The following is a 15,571-nucleotide window of genomic DNA, read 5'->3' on the forward strand; positions in this document are numbered from 1 at the left end:
ATATAAAAAGCATAGACACCATTAAGCAATCGTGGGCACGAAAAGCACTCCATGGCAGGCATCCTTATGATCTGGCCCAGGATTTTGTTGACAAAACTGCGTCAAACAGCTGGTTAGCTCGGGGATGCCTCTTTGGGGAGACGGAAGGATTCATGATCGCCATACAGGATCAGGTCATAAATACTAAAAACTACAGAAAACACACATTCAAAGATTGCAACACTCACAAATGACACATGCAGAAAATGTCACATCATGCCAGAAACTATACAACAACATCACCTTCTGGTTGCAAGCTCTTGGCACAGACAGATTATTTATACAGACATAATCAAGTAGCAAATATAATACACCAAGAGCTTGCAAAGAAACAAATTATTAGACATCCACGAGCCATACTACAAGTACATTCCACAGACAGTATTGGAAAACAACACGCACAAAATGTACTACGACAGAGCCATAATGACAGATAAAACAATTTACCACAACAGACCAGACATCACACTCATTGACAAACACAATAAAATCACATACATTATAGACATATCCATTCCAAACAATCACAATATACAAAACGCATGCACTGAAAAAATTAACAAGTATACAGAACTCGCCCAGGAAATAAGGCATCTGTGGAAGATGAATAGGGTGCTTATTGTACCTGTTGTTCTCTCCTCTACAGGTGTCATACAACACACACTACACAAAAGCCTGGGCACATTACAATTGAATAGAAACACATACATCACGCTACAGAAGGCCACTATATTGAATACATGTCATATTGTGAGAAAATTCTTGAATACAGACACACACACTGATACACTTTAATTTCTGTTTTGGTTACTATGCCTCGACTTTGGTCCGGCATAGTACACAGCCACCGGTGTTAACCGAGTATATCTCACTTAACCCAACATAATAATAATAATAATTACTTTGTCGCCAGTTACGACTTTGCTGTGGTGAGAGAGCTCAGTAATTCTGATGAACCACAAAGCTATGTCAGCTGGAACATTGCTCCTGGTAAGGTCACCCATGCCATTGAAGTCTGTAGGAAGAAATGAAGCCAAGAGTGACTGAACCCACATCTGTGGAGATCTAACGATGATAGTAACACGATCCAAGTGTAATACCGGGTTAACAAGGTTCGCGCTCGTGAGTTAGGCAGAGGCTCACGTTCAAAAAATTTGTCAGTCTCCTTTGACCACCAGTGGTGAAAACAGCACTGGTCCAAGTATGGCTACTGTAATGCCCACATCAGTTGTGGGAAGCCAGCCTACTTTTGGTGTTTCTGAGACAATTCAGTCACAGACCACTAATGCAGGCAAACCACCCCAATGAATGAAATGGACATCAGAAATGAACGCGTTTATCATCCGCACTTATTCACCACCACAAAATTCGAAACAGACAGGACAGCATACAGATAACAGTTATATAACTTGTTTTCACAACATTATCTTCATCTGACATACTCCACTCGCTCAAGAAAGAAGACAGATGTGGAGGATGGATAAGGGTATTTATTGTACAGTACCTGTTGTCCTCTTTTCTACTGGTGTTATACCACATACACTACACAAAAGTCTAGAAACATTAAACCTCAATAAGAACATATACATGGCATTACAGAAAGCTGCAATATTGAACACATGTCACATTGTTGGGAAGTTTCTAGATGTTTGGGTGGCTATGCTTTGAGTAGTCCGGTATATATATATATATATATACCGGACTACTTTATATATATATATATACACAAAAATATACATCTTATTTTAATAGTTATTAATATATTACAATTGAAAATAAAATATAAATTTTAAATTATCAATAAATTTTGAAAGTAATATTCTAATATTTATGGAATTTAAAATTGAATTTTCTGTTGCTTAAAAACAAATAGTTTTTTTTAAATTATAAATTAATTTAAAATTATTTTTATGCAGTAATTGAATACTTGATTGAATTATTAAACTGTTCACTATATACTATTAGATGCGGTAATAAAATAAAATAAGCTTTTTCTTTTTATTTTTATTTTTATTTTTTTATAAGATTAGAAAATATTCAATAGATTCCCTATTAAATATCTTAGAAAAAATCTGAAGATAAAATGATTTACATACATTTTAATTCTGTGTGTAGGAATACAGATAGAAACAATAACAATACATAGACTTAGATTCTCATTTCACTAGTTTATACTGTATATTGTTGCTATTGTCTAAATATCGATTTCGTTCTCTAAATAGATATTTGGTTTATGTATTTCAGAGATTACATTTTCAGTATTAGTTTATTAAAATTATGCTAATTGAATGTATAAATTTAACAGGAAATAATTTTATCTTCAAAAAAGCAGTCTACATTATATTGATTTCTCTATTGAGCGATATATGTCATAAGCACAAAGTGGGTAAAGTTCTCTTTCATACCGATAAGAATCTTAATATGCTGTAACAATAATGTTTTTGTTACATATTAAAAAGTACGATTTTTAGAGGGAATTGCACGCAAGTAATTAAGATTTAAATTTATTCTGTTACGTATATATTCATATCTAGAATTACGTATTAAAACTAATATTTCGTATATTCTTCTTTGTTTTTATATAGCTTAGAATGAGTCATAAAATAAATTAAAAATTAAATAATTACCAAAATTTTGTAAATATGATATATTAAATTCGTTTTATTATTTTATATCAATTATTTTCACATCGCTTTATATGGATAAGTTGAATTTAATTTTTAATTTTGCATAAAAAATAAATATTTTATCTAAAATAGTTTTATTGTTATAGCTCGTTAAGATTTTTTCTACAACAATATTATGAAAACTGATATAATTTAATTTTAACAAAAATTGATATAAGTACGTGTGTAATGTTTATTTTTATTAACAAAATAATGTACATATACAGGATGACACAGATCACCTGTGTGCCTTTTTTAAAGCGAAGGAAGTCTTTCATTAAAAAAAAAATTAACTACGCTCTATCAAATGGTGATATTTTTAACTTCAGAACTGGTCAGAAGTGAACTATCCAGGCCAAAAGTCGAATTTTTGAAAAAAATGGAACACGGTATATTTTAAATTTAAATTCGGATTAAACAGAAAACAAAAGATAGTTTGGTCTCAAACATTTTTTCCAAACACGCCTTCATTGACCATAAAATAATCTTAAAAGTGTGATGAACTTTTCTTGGTGAAACGTTATTATATAATACAATCCGTTTCATCACAATATTTTTTAGTTTGCTGAATATTCAGTGTTAACAAACGCAAACATTACGCTTGTGTTTACATTTTCAATTAGACTATATACCTATCAAAGGTGTGTTAGTGATATGTAGTCATGTTTGAGCAACAAATTCCCTTGCAAGAAGAGTAGATGCTTGTATTGATTAGAACAGTGATCAGTTTGAACATTTTGATCAAACAACAGTTAAAATCAGCGCCAAGTAGGTTACGCCAGAAGTGTTTAAACAAATAAAAATACTATCAGTAGTAACAATTTTTGTTAGCTCATCGACAATTTCATATGATTATTGTGCCAATTTTTTTATTATTATGTTTTGACTACATCGGCAGTACAGTATGTTAATAAAAATATTTTTAACGTAAGATATTTTATTCTCACAGTATTATTTTTCTTCGAGCAACACACCTTCAAGATCTTTTATGGTCAATGGAGGCATTTTCAGAAAAATGAAACAAAATTTTCTTATCTTTTCGAGTATAATCCGAATTTAAATTTAAAAAAAAAAAACATGTTCCATTTAAAAATTCTACTTCCGGCCTGGATAGCCCACTTCTGGTCAGTTTCCGAAGTCGAAAATGTCACCATTTTGATAGAGCGAATTCCTTATCAAAATTTTAAGGATTTTTGATGAAACTCACTTCCCTTCATTTTAAAAGGGGTGTATTGGTGGTCTGGGCCACCCTTTATACGAACCTTTTTTCCATGAAAAAGTATAGTTTACAACATAGAAAGATAAAAATATAATTGTTTGCATTACTAGATGATTAAAAATTCATTTGGTCAAAATCCATATTACGTAAAATGAAAACCATTTATGCGGTTTTCATGTAACCAATTACTTGCGTAAATGGAGTCATGGAAAGTTGTTTAAAACAAGGATTTGTTCCATATTCTCAAATACAATATTTTGCTCTTATTGGGTATAAAGTTTCAACTAAAGTTTTTTTTAAATTTTTTTAAATATATGTCTGTACAAGATGTTACTGTAAACAAAATACACACTTTTTAATGTAACTAACATTTATTTTCATAAAGTTGATTATTTAAAATTTGAGAATTTTTAAGTCGCGTTAAAGCGAAAATTCGCATAAATGGAGGGATTACTGTACACAAACCTTAAAGTTTTCTTGATACGTTTTAATTCTGTAAATGCTTACTTTTGAAATATAATTAATGTTAAAATATAATATCATTTTTGTTTAAGAAAAATATACTTGTAATAAATGAAAACAGAAAGTAAAATTCGAGTTTATGACTTGTATAAATTGCAACATTATCTTAATAGCTTGTTATATTCTGTTTTGAATATTAATTTTAAGTATAATAACGAAGTAAAATATCGATAGCTTTTGTTTTTTTTTTAACTGTCTCCTTTGGTTTCTATATTATTTATTTACTATCGTCTTCTTATTGATTTCCTTATTCAACAAACTCGTACAGTCTGTATAAGGCGAAAGATTTCAATTTATTCCATTCATTTTAAATAAATAAATGGGTAATTTTTATTGAAAATTAAATTAACTATAATCGAATATTTAATTATTTAATATAGTAAATTCGAATTCGTTTTTGTTTTCTCCTGCCATTGAAAGTGTAAGAAATGTTATTTCCACATCAAGATGTGGTGTTATTAACTTTAACTTTGATGTATTATGAGTTGAATTTACTGTATCAAATTCATAAATATTTGCCGCTTCATCATAATTAATTTTAACAAAATTATATACATTAAGCTCGGTATTATTTCCGCGTGTATCAAAACAAAGTAAAGACTTCTTATTATAGCATATAGTAATTTTACTTCATTAAAATCTTAAAACGTGTCTGATCGAAAAGGACTTGTTATTGAAGACGAAACGTGACTTTCTTTTATGAATTTCTAGATTGTTTTGATTATCATTAAGTGGAATTCAAGTAGAATTGGTGACAGAATATTAGAGATCGATTTTCGTGACAAGAGATTCACGGAAATACATATAATTTTTTTTTTTTTTTGCTGAAAAATTTGGTTATTTAAACTTATTAATGAACAAAGCTTTTAGTATCAAAATTTACAGCATTTTAAAATTTCCTATTAAAACATTTAACTTTTCAAGTTGCCTGGTTTAAATTTCGGTTAAGCTTATGATAATGCTATTGCAAGAACATTATGAAAGCTACATATTTTAATACTTAAAAAATTTGAAATTATTTAAAAGCTATATTTATAGACATAGATTTAAGAATGTTATTTAAATGTTTAATTCAGTAACGACTTCAATAAAACTCCAATAATAGAGTATTTACAAAAACAAAAAATGAAGTATACCGCATATAATGCAAAGATATTTTTTCTGTTGTATTTCAAGAATAGGAACAATTAATAATAAATGACTATTAATATTATCTTATCTCTTACGACCATTATGTCGATTTAGCCATTTTCTTCATTTGATAAATTACTTAATCTAAAGAATGAACAAATTTACAATTGATCAAGTAGATTTATACTATTATGTATACGCTTTTATTATAAAAAAAAAATAATCTAGTAAATATTGGAATCTCAAGAAAATTCAATTGTAGTAATCAATCATGCTAAAATTTTAGGCAATCAATTAATTTTTAATGGCAGAAGAATGAGTTAAGGAATATTCCTATTCAAAATGCCTTTAACTAGATAACGTGTTACTATAATCTTATCTGCTTTGCAATAGAATTTGATTAAAATGCACGATAGGCAACAGTTTATCTCTGATTGTTTGAATGAAGAAACCCTTCGATCTTTTATTACTCATCCGGTAATATTGGAGATAACGAAAGTTCACTAGCTGTTTGTTGTTTACAGTTTCTAGAATTAGCTAAAGAAATGAAAAATTTAAAAAAAAAAATGATCGATGAATTACTTCCTTAATTAGAAAAAATTCTAACAAATGAGATAAAATTAATTTACATCTAAATAGGAATTATTGATTTTGTTAACTCACGAAGAATCATGAAACAACTATAACGAGATTCATTTTTATTTTGTTAATGCTGCATCATCGATTCTCATCAACTAGAATTGTTACCATTAGAAATAACAGAATAATTATATCAAACTCTATAACCCTATAACATTACACTTAAAATATTTAAAAGTAATTTTATGTATGACCTTGGTGACAAATTTGATTCAGAAATATCAAAATGGATTAAAGTGATTTACTTCTGATTATTGAATTGTTGGAAGAAAATATATTATGTTTAAAAATACTGTATTACATTTATTGAGTAAAAATATAATTTATATATTCTTAATATAAACATAATAATTCTCAATAGTAAATCGAAGTAGGTAGAAAAATAAGAATATTAATTATATTCTTATATCTGTAATTACACGAAATAAACTGTAAAAAAATCATATAAGATTTTTATTGTAAAGCATTGTTTATCATATTATTTATTAATTAATTAACAGTATTGTATTTAATTTAATTAGTTGATTAAAAATATATATATATTTTATAATAAGAATTTTAGACGTTTTTTTTTGGATGTTTTATAAAATATTTAATTTATTAGATTTATTTAATTAATTATTTATTAATTTATTTTCTTAATTAAAACAATAGTGTATATTAATTAATTAAATAATAATTAATAGATCATATTTATTCGTGTTTTTTTTACTTTTTTGCTGCATAATTTATGAAATTATAATTTGCATATGTACAAGTATATTAATATTTATAAATATTTTAAAATATTTTCAACGTTTAAATCGTTAAAGTTTTAGTATTAATATAGCGTACTTATCTAAATATTTTTACTACTGTATATAGTTTTTAAAGCATCGAATGAGGACAAAAATATAGGTCAAATTTCACTAAATTTCTCTAAAAATCTGAAGTCTTTTGATAAAAAGTGCGACGTCAAGTAAAATCAATTTTTATTTTTATTAAAGTATAAATCAAATTAGTTTATTTAAAGACATGTATCAGTTTTTCCACCCGTATTTAATAAGATTATTAAAATGATAAATTATTTCAATGTTTATAGGATTAAATTTCAAAATAAAAAGTATCTTACTAATTTTGTAACAACAGAGACAAAAAATAAAAAAAATATAAGTTCATTTAAAATAAATTTCATAGTAAAGGGTATACTTTGACTATTTCATAAATAAATAATACATATATATTTTTTAATTTTTGTAATTTTATAATTTAAAAATAAAAAATTCAGAAAAGTACTTTAATTTTTACTGTAATATTTTCTTCCAAACAAATAAATATAATTACGAATGAATAAAACAACGCGCTAAAGTTAATAAAGTTTGAATAAAGAAAATGTCAGAAACACCTGAAGATGCAGATTGCGTGAAAGCATTTGTCATTTCAGGTTGCAAAATTATATTGTTACAGCAGTTTTTCTTGTTTTAAAATTCATGAAATACGTATTGCTTATTTGTTAAAATAAAACAGATTAAAAAATTTTTAAATATTTATAAAAATTTTATTTATTTTTCAGTTTATTCAGCACTTCAGATAAATCCTGTACAGCATTTAATATGCGATCCTTCCGAATATCTAGGCAAATCGATTTGTTTTAGAATTATATTTAAAATATTTATTTTAATATTTCTTTAATTTATTATTAGTTTTATATTTTATTTTAATAGTTTAATGAAAGAATGACAGTGTTTCATACACAATTACTACATTTCATTGAATCATTTGTTGAAGATGTGATTCTAAACGAGGAATAAACAGAAACATTATGAAAACAAATATAATTTATTATTTCATAGAATCTAAGCTTATATATGTAACTCGTTTATATATTTTATTTGTACCTAAAGAAAGAACAAGTTTCTGAAACAACTTCCTAGGGAAAGGAATCGTATTTTTTTTTTCTTTTTAATTTAACTTGTTAATATTTATTTTTAAACTATTTCAATTCGTTTGTAAATATTCTTCTGATGAATAAATAAATAATTATTTCTATGAGAAAACTTAACACATCGAAAGCTTTTTCTAACAAATGGAAAAAATAATCGATCGACATATTTTTACACTTGTTCTATCATCACAGTCGTTCCAGCTTCCTTTACGAGAATATAGGTTGCTTTCAGTTCTAGAAATATTATTTCTAGCTCGAATTTTTGCAAACAGGCACATATCGTATCCCATCTTAAATACGGTGATACAACACCGGGCAGGAATTGGCAGTCCATTAAAAATATGTATTATTTTATATATATATATATTATACATATATATTTTTATTGTTGTATATATATGTATATACAATCTGGTTTATAGATGTTGAAACTAATGCTATTTTCATTCACATTGTTTTTCCAAGGGCATCAATACAGTGCAAGTAAAAGTCGGAATTTCGTATCTACAGTGCAAAGATATATTTGAGGTTCTATAACTTCTCACTTGTAAATAGAAGTTGCATAGAAAATTATACTTCTCCACAATTGGACGTCGATTTGTCGTCTCATCTTGGGAGATATTCGCAAGTATAAGACTTGTCGGCATTATTGCTGTTGGGATGAGAATGAAATAACGATATTTCTTTTAATAGAAATCAATGTTACAACAGAGACAAGTTACCATCTATAAAATTTGGCATTTACTCGCCTGTTTTATATTTCCTCTATTTAAAACAATTATGACATTAAGAAATATCGCTTTTATTTCAAAACGAGGAAAAGAACATCGAGGCGGTAAAACTGTCAAGATTCTGGAAGACGGGCATGTTGCAGACTACTGAATCTACAGTACTGACAAATTATATTGCTTTGTCACCTCCAGCTGTTCCCATACAACCAGCAATCGATCCTAGTTGAGTATCTTATATACAGTAAATAGCTTGCAGCATTTATAAAAAAGACAATATATATATACAAGATCACACCACTCGTCAGAGTTCGGTATATAGGTGAGTGTGATACAGTTCAGAGTTCATTGGAGGAGGTGCAGTCGGACCAAGAGATGCAGCCGACGGAGGCCTTAGATGCTGTTGAAGTTCACGCATCATATTACGTAATTCTTCTCGCACACTCGCAATAATATCTCTTTTTAAATAATCCAATTCATGTGGTGAAAGAAATCCGGCACTTCCTGGACTCGGAAGTTCTGAAGGGGGTAAATTGGGACTGTGGCACACTGGAGGTGGAATAGGAGGTGGAGGTGGGATCTGGCCGGTCCACACTTGATTTCCTCGTAAAGAACGAATTATATCACGTTTAATACCATCGATTTGTCCGGTATTTCTAGCAGCTTCACGTTTTCTGTCTTCACGAAGTTCGTACCTATAAGAAAAGACTTAATGAGAAAGAATGAAATTAACGTTTATTCATCGCACGAAAAATAACGTAATCAATGAATTTTCTTTCTTCATAAAATGTCTGAAACTATTCATTTAGGATATTTATTGTCACAGAAAACTAGAAAATATCAATTAAGTTAAATGTTTAAATCTGTATACATTTAAAATGTCTTCTACAAATTTATTTTTACGATACTGATGAAAGTATAGATTTTGGTAATTAACCTAAATTGGGTTAGAGGAATTCGTAAAATTTTATGGGCATTGATTATTAAAAATAATTTTAATAAATTGAAAGTTATTCCTATAATTAAACGTATTTCACTTCATCTTTTTGATTAAGAGCAATGCAATTAAATCAAATTTTATGTCCCCAAATGGTTTATAGATATTGATGTAGAAAAGGCATGTTTAAATTTTTAAAATACCATGACATTATTTTTATTTTCTGGATTAAGTATAATATTTTCAATACGTTTATTGATAGTTACTACGTATTTTTTAAAATTTGAACAGATAAAAATTCTATTAAAGAAATTTTTATTATTGGTAATTTGAAATATAAAGAGATAAATATAATTTAAATACTTTAAAATATAAGTTGCTGTATTTCTATAAAGTTATACAATATTAAAACAGAAAACATATAGTATTATTAATCTCCTATAGTACAGGATTTAAGTGATTTTATTCCATATTATTTCTATGGTATATGTTAAACATCAAAATCTAAAATTAGTCAGAACCTAATGTTTCTGGGCAAAGATTAACTAAGTAAAATTAAAACTAAAAAAGCAAAACTAAACTAATTCTAAAATATAATTTCTTAAGGAGAATGCTTTTTGTAATTATTTTAATAAGTGTAATTTGTAACATTAAGACATCCCTGTATACTTTCTAACACAATTTTATTACGTTAATGAGTTTAATACTACAAAGTTCTTCAGAAATGGTGCAGGAATGTCTCAGTCTTGCAAATGACACTGATTATAAAACTAAAAGAGGCTTTGTTGCAATTTCCTTTATCTGATAATGTCAGGTTCTAGAGGATTTCGATTTTTGACAATAACGTACACGTTTAATATAATTTATAATTTTGTTAAAAAATCTGGTAATGATGTCTTCGAGCCTAGAAAGTGCCATAAAAGCACTAAACTGCTCTAAAAATTTAAAAGTGGTTACACCCGTCGTTTAGTGTTAAATGTATCAAGAATTTCGCCGAAAAGCTAACATTTTCAGCTAAAGAAAGCAAAAAATGATACTTAATTGAGAACGCTAAATAAAAAATTAAGCACTAAAACACCAAAAGCACGCTAAATCTGGCAACTCTGCTCTCGTCTGATGTCTATTTATCGCAGGTGACGTTCGTGGTAGAATCATTATATTGAAAGAGTACGACATTTCGATTCTAAAAACGAGCGACAAATTAAAATTAATTAAAATTTAATTTATTACCTTATTTTCGTTGTACAGAAAGGAAAATATCGTGCATTTCAAGAGTACGCTAAAAATATGCAGGCCATCACTAAAAAGAGATTTATCAAAGTAGAAGATATCGTTCAATCGGGAGAAGTTTTCCATTAAACTAATACGAATTGCGTAAGGAACTATAATTCTTATCGTTATGGAGGGATTTATCATATCGGTAATCGTTATGCCTAGATCCGACCGTACTTAAATATTTGTTTCTAATATATTGAATTTATATATTTTTAAATAATTTATTTATAGAATTTATATTTATTCGCATAAAAATTTCTTTATACAGAGAAAATAATCGAGGAAAACGTTATGACTACGGTTACAAGAATGTCACCAGAGAAATTTTATTAAGATTTTTCAAAAATTCGGTTTAATAGTAAAAAATATAAATTTATTATTATCCATATAAATATATAATTAAGTAGATTATAAAACCGTTTGTAAATATTTAATGATGTATTTAATATACTTGAGAAGACATTAAATAGGCTTGCTCATATCATATATAAATATCGTTCTATGCATTACCTCAAACTAGAAATATCTTGTTTTATCTCTAAGAGGTCGTCTTCGTTGACACCATCCTGCCTCAGCTGTTTCTTGGTTTGGTGAATGTATCGGCTTACAAGTCTCTTCATGACCTCCTAAACAATATAAAAAAATATTTTAGTATATGATGGAATAATATATTTTCGTTGCAATCTGTGTTGTTATATATTTCTTTTGATATATGGAAAATAATTTGGAAGGTAAGTTTTAAAGCAGTTTTATATTGTGAGCATATCAATAAATACTTTTTATATTTATACATGTAATAATTATTACATTTGTATGATGTAAGATATAATATCAATTTAATCTTTTTTCTTGTAGTCACTCATTTTGTATTATATGTTTTTAATTTGACTTTAGGAAAATATTAAATTAAAAGAATTAAAACGTTTTATAAATTATTATTTAATATTTGCATCAAATTTTATTTATTATTTATAAGATATTAATTATAAGTAGCTGCTATCTTATTAATAAACTTATTTTACATAACGTTAACATTTAAATTTATCAAGAAAAAACACTCAGAAAGTCTAATCTATAATTTTAAAAGAAAATACTAGTAGAAAATCCGATTATGTTAGATTTAATAGTTTATTTTAGTCATTTTTGTGACAGATTCACATTTTTAAGAATTCTTAATACGATTTGCTTTTCTATCGCTAAATCTAAATCTGATTAGTTTTTCAAGAAAATTAATATATGATAATATTTCTATATTTTATATTTTTTTTCAAATTGTCGAGGATTTAATTTAAATCAATTGATAATACAAAATTATATAGTTTACTCAAATATTGATCGTGTTATACCTTATTGAACATTTAAAAAAAGACTAGAATAATAAAAAAACTGATTCAGTAAGAGTATTTTTATGGTATAGTAATTATAGATTTAAAAAAAAAATTCTACTACTGTAAAATAAACGATCAGTATATCAATAATGTGGTAATGTGGTCACGTCTTAAAGTTAAGTTGGTAATACATTAGAATCAAATAAATTATAGTGTAATACATTTTATAAATATTTTCTATATTTTTTAAAATAATTTTATCAAGAATATAATGTTAAATCTTTCAGATTATATTTGAAATTAGATTCCATATAATAATCTCTCAATTTTTTAAACAATTTAAGAAATCTAGTTTTAATATTTGTAACTTTATGTTAGTAATTTAAGTACCCCCTTTTCAACTCTGTTTAGAAAGATTTACCAGTTCAAAAGTCACGGAATATGGTGGCATTTCAGAACATGCGGAAAACATTTCCGTAAAAAAGAAGGAAAAAAAAATTAGTACCAAAACTCGCCACTATGGCATTTTTGAAGCTGAAGGCAACAAGCATATCATTTATATTCTCATTATATAGACACCTGAGCCATTCAGGGGATTATACTGCTTTAATGTGGTCTCCATTCTGAAGATGTAAAACCTGAAGACGATGCTCGGTATTTTTCAATGGCTCCTCTGTTAAGCTTCTTACATGCAGTGTGACAAGACGTCTAAATTAACCACTTTTTAAGGTCCACACAATCAAACTGCCTTTTCGTTGTTTGCAGCGCCAAAAGTGCCATAGTGGCGCATTTTGGTACTAAGACTTTTTACGGAAATATCTTCTGCACGTTCTGAAATGTCCCCATACCAAATTTAGTTACATTTAAGATGCTAAATATCTCTGTAGATAGCGTTGAATTGAGCACTTTAATTACGATTACCCAGTATTGCGAGGTGAATGTATCTACTAACATCTATACATATAGAAATTACCCCTGAATTTTTTTTGCATTTCTCGACGTTTCAAGATGTCATAAGTCCAAAAACGTAAACATCTGGGGGGAGTGATTTTTGCCGGATTGCTATACTTTCTCTCTGTTATAATAGCCGGAAAAGTATAAACCTCTTTGAATGAGCAAACGAATTTAAGAGAATGTTTGAATGAATGTTTGTTTCCTTATCGGGACCGAATGTAATCCTTGAACTGATAATTCTGTAAGGACTTGCAAAGCTATCAAATCCAGCAAAGATAATCGAACGCAATTTGTCACAATTGATTTTTTTTTTATAGCTGACAATAAAGAAGTTTAATTAATCAAACATTTATTTAAATCTATACATTATTCTCTTCTATATTTATAAAATTTTAAATTGTATTATTTTGAAAAGGGTTTGTCTTGTTTTACTAGCGTTCTTATAGCAAGAACAAAAATGAATTCATGTAGGATTGGATTCATTTTGAAAGACACTTAATATTGTATGGGTTTTTGGTCTTATTACTCCAATATACCTTTATTTTGACATTATTTGACAAAAAATAAAATGGGGAAATGTTACTTTTAGTTTATTTTGAGTTCATTATGGCATTTAAACGTTTTATTTAAAAAAATAAATTAAATAAAATTTTGTATTTTCACTTAATCCACAAAATCGAAATCAACATAATGAAAATTCACGATGATACTTATTAATATGTATAACAGAAAAAAAATTAAATTATGAATAATTTTGCTGCCTCTAGATATAACTTTCATATTTTAACTGTTTCCTCTACTTACTTAGAGGAGTTGCTATCGAAATCTCTTCAAAATAATAATAATATCATTATTATTTAATATTTATAGACTAGTCTTTTTCTATAGAAAGATTGCTTCTACGAAATTCGAGTTTAAAAACTTTAAATTTTTGTTTGAAATATATTATTGATGCATTCATTGCAGAACACTTCTGAACAAAAAATAGAACGAATGTCAAAAAGATGGCGAAAATTTTGTGTAATACACACAAATCCAATAATCCAATTTATATAAAGTACTTTATAATAGATTTTATAAAATATTTATAGTTATTAATTTTATATTTTATACCTTGTTAATGAAGGATCAGAGAAAAAGTTTCATAACATTGTGGCTTTTAATATACATAGTTATAAACTAGAAATAAAAACTATAGAAATAAATTTAATAAGGGACAGAGAAATTATAATAATTTATCCCAAAGAACTTTAGCTTTATATTATTATAGAATATATTAATCCACATACTAATATAAAAGAACGTACTTAAACAATATTTTTGAAAATATTTGCATCCTTTTTTTTATATATATTTTTAATAACCGAATTAAATTAGGCTTATTTATAAGTACTGTACCTTTTTCAAACAATAAGTTACAAAGGTGAAAATCCACGAAGCTGAAATTCCTTAACTTATCACAGATTCTATAATTTAATCTAGAAATGGTTGATAGAGACGTTCTTTCCTTAGAAAGCTCTTAAAAGTTTCGATCGAATGTCGATTCCTAAACAAATCTCATTGGTTTCTACATGTATTTATTTTCGACATTGTTTAATAATTAACGAAAACACGGACAAAAAGAAAATGATTTCAGCAGAATTATCAAGTGTGCTTATGAAGCTTGGTAACGAAAACATTTCTATTGTTTGATTACATAATTATATTCGAACTTTTATATATAATTATTACTTGTAATTTAACCATATTATCATGAAAAAGTAATCAAGGCTAATTCTGGTATAACACAATTTTCTCATAAGCTAATCAAAATTTTGAAGAAGATCTTTATCTTTTTATCTGTTAGGTTAAATAACGTTGTTATTATAAGCGATTTTGAAAATTGAGAAATATTGTGCGGAGAGAAGTCGAGCAACATCTATAATATGAGAAAATCGATACAAAGAGAGAGAGAGAATATTGCTGAAGAAGCGATATTAAAACATGATAAAGAACTTTTCGATTTTATTCATCACGTAAAACTGGTTTTAAATAAATGGTATTTAAATTACTTAATTGTGATTAGATAAACCAAGTAAAGTACTACAGTATACGTCTGTTATAACAGAAAAGACTTCTGAAATTTTATATTTAATACATTGTTAAATCATATACTAAACTTATAAAATATAAGTTTACTGTATTAGGATTTTAGTATATGATTTAACAA

The 15,571-nt window shown here is 26.9% G+C and overlaps 1 protein-coding gene across 3 annotated transcripts in view; it reads right to left on the bottom strand.

Annotated features, from left to right (window-relative positions):
* Window positions 1-7,797: 7,797 nt before the first annotated feature.
* The window catches only part of LOC136975146 (transient-receptor-potential-like protein), a 106,077-nt gene continuing 98,303 nt past the window's right edge, over window positions 7,798-15,571 (bottom strand). For all 3 annotated transcript variants that reach the window (XM_067270171.1, XM_067270173.1, XM_067270172.1), the window contains exons 11-12: window positions 11,591-11,706; window positions 7,798-9,563 (exon numbers count right to left, since the gene is read on the bottom strand). In XM_067270171.1, the coding sequence (XP_067126272.1) occupies window positions 9,173-9,563; window positions 11,591-11,706 (507 nt within the window). In that variant the 3' untranslated portion in view covers window positions 7,798-9,172. The remainder of the gene's footprint in view (window positions 9,564-11,590; window positions 11,707-15,571) is intronic.

The sequence above is a fragment of the Centruroides vittatus genome, unplaced genomic scaffold (assembly GCF_030686945.1).
Source record: "Centruroides vittatus isolate TY-2023 unplaced genomic scaffold, ASM3068694v2 contig_364, whole genome shotgun sequence".
Classification (NCBI taxonomy): Eukaryota; Metazoa; Arthropoda; class Arachnida; order Scorpiones; family Buthidae; genus Centruroides; species Centruroides vittatus.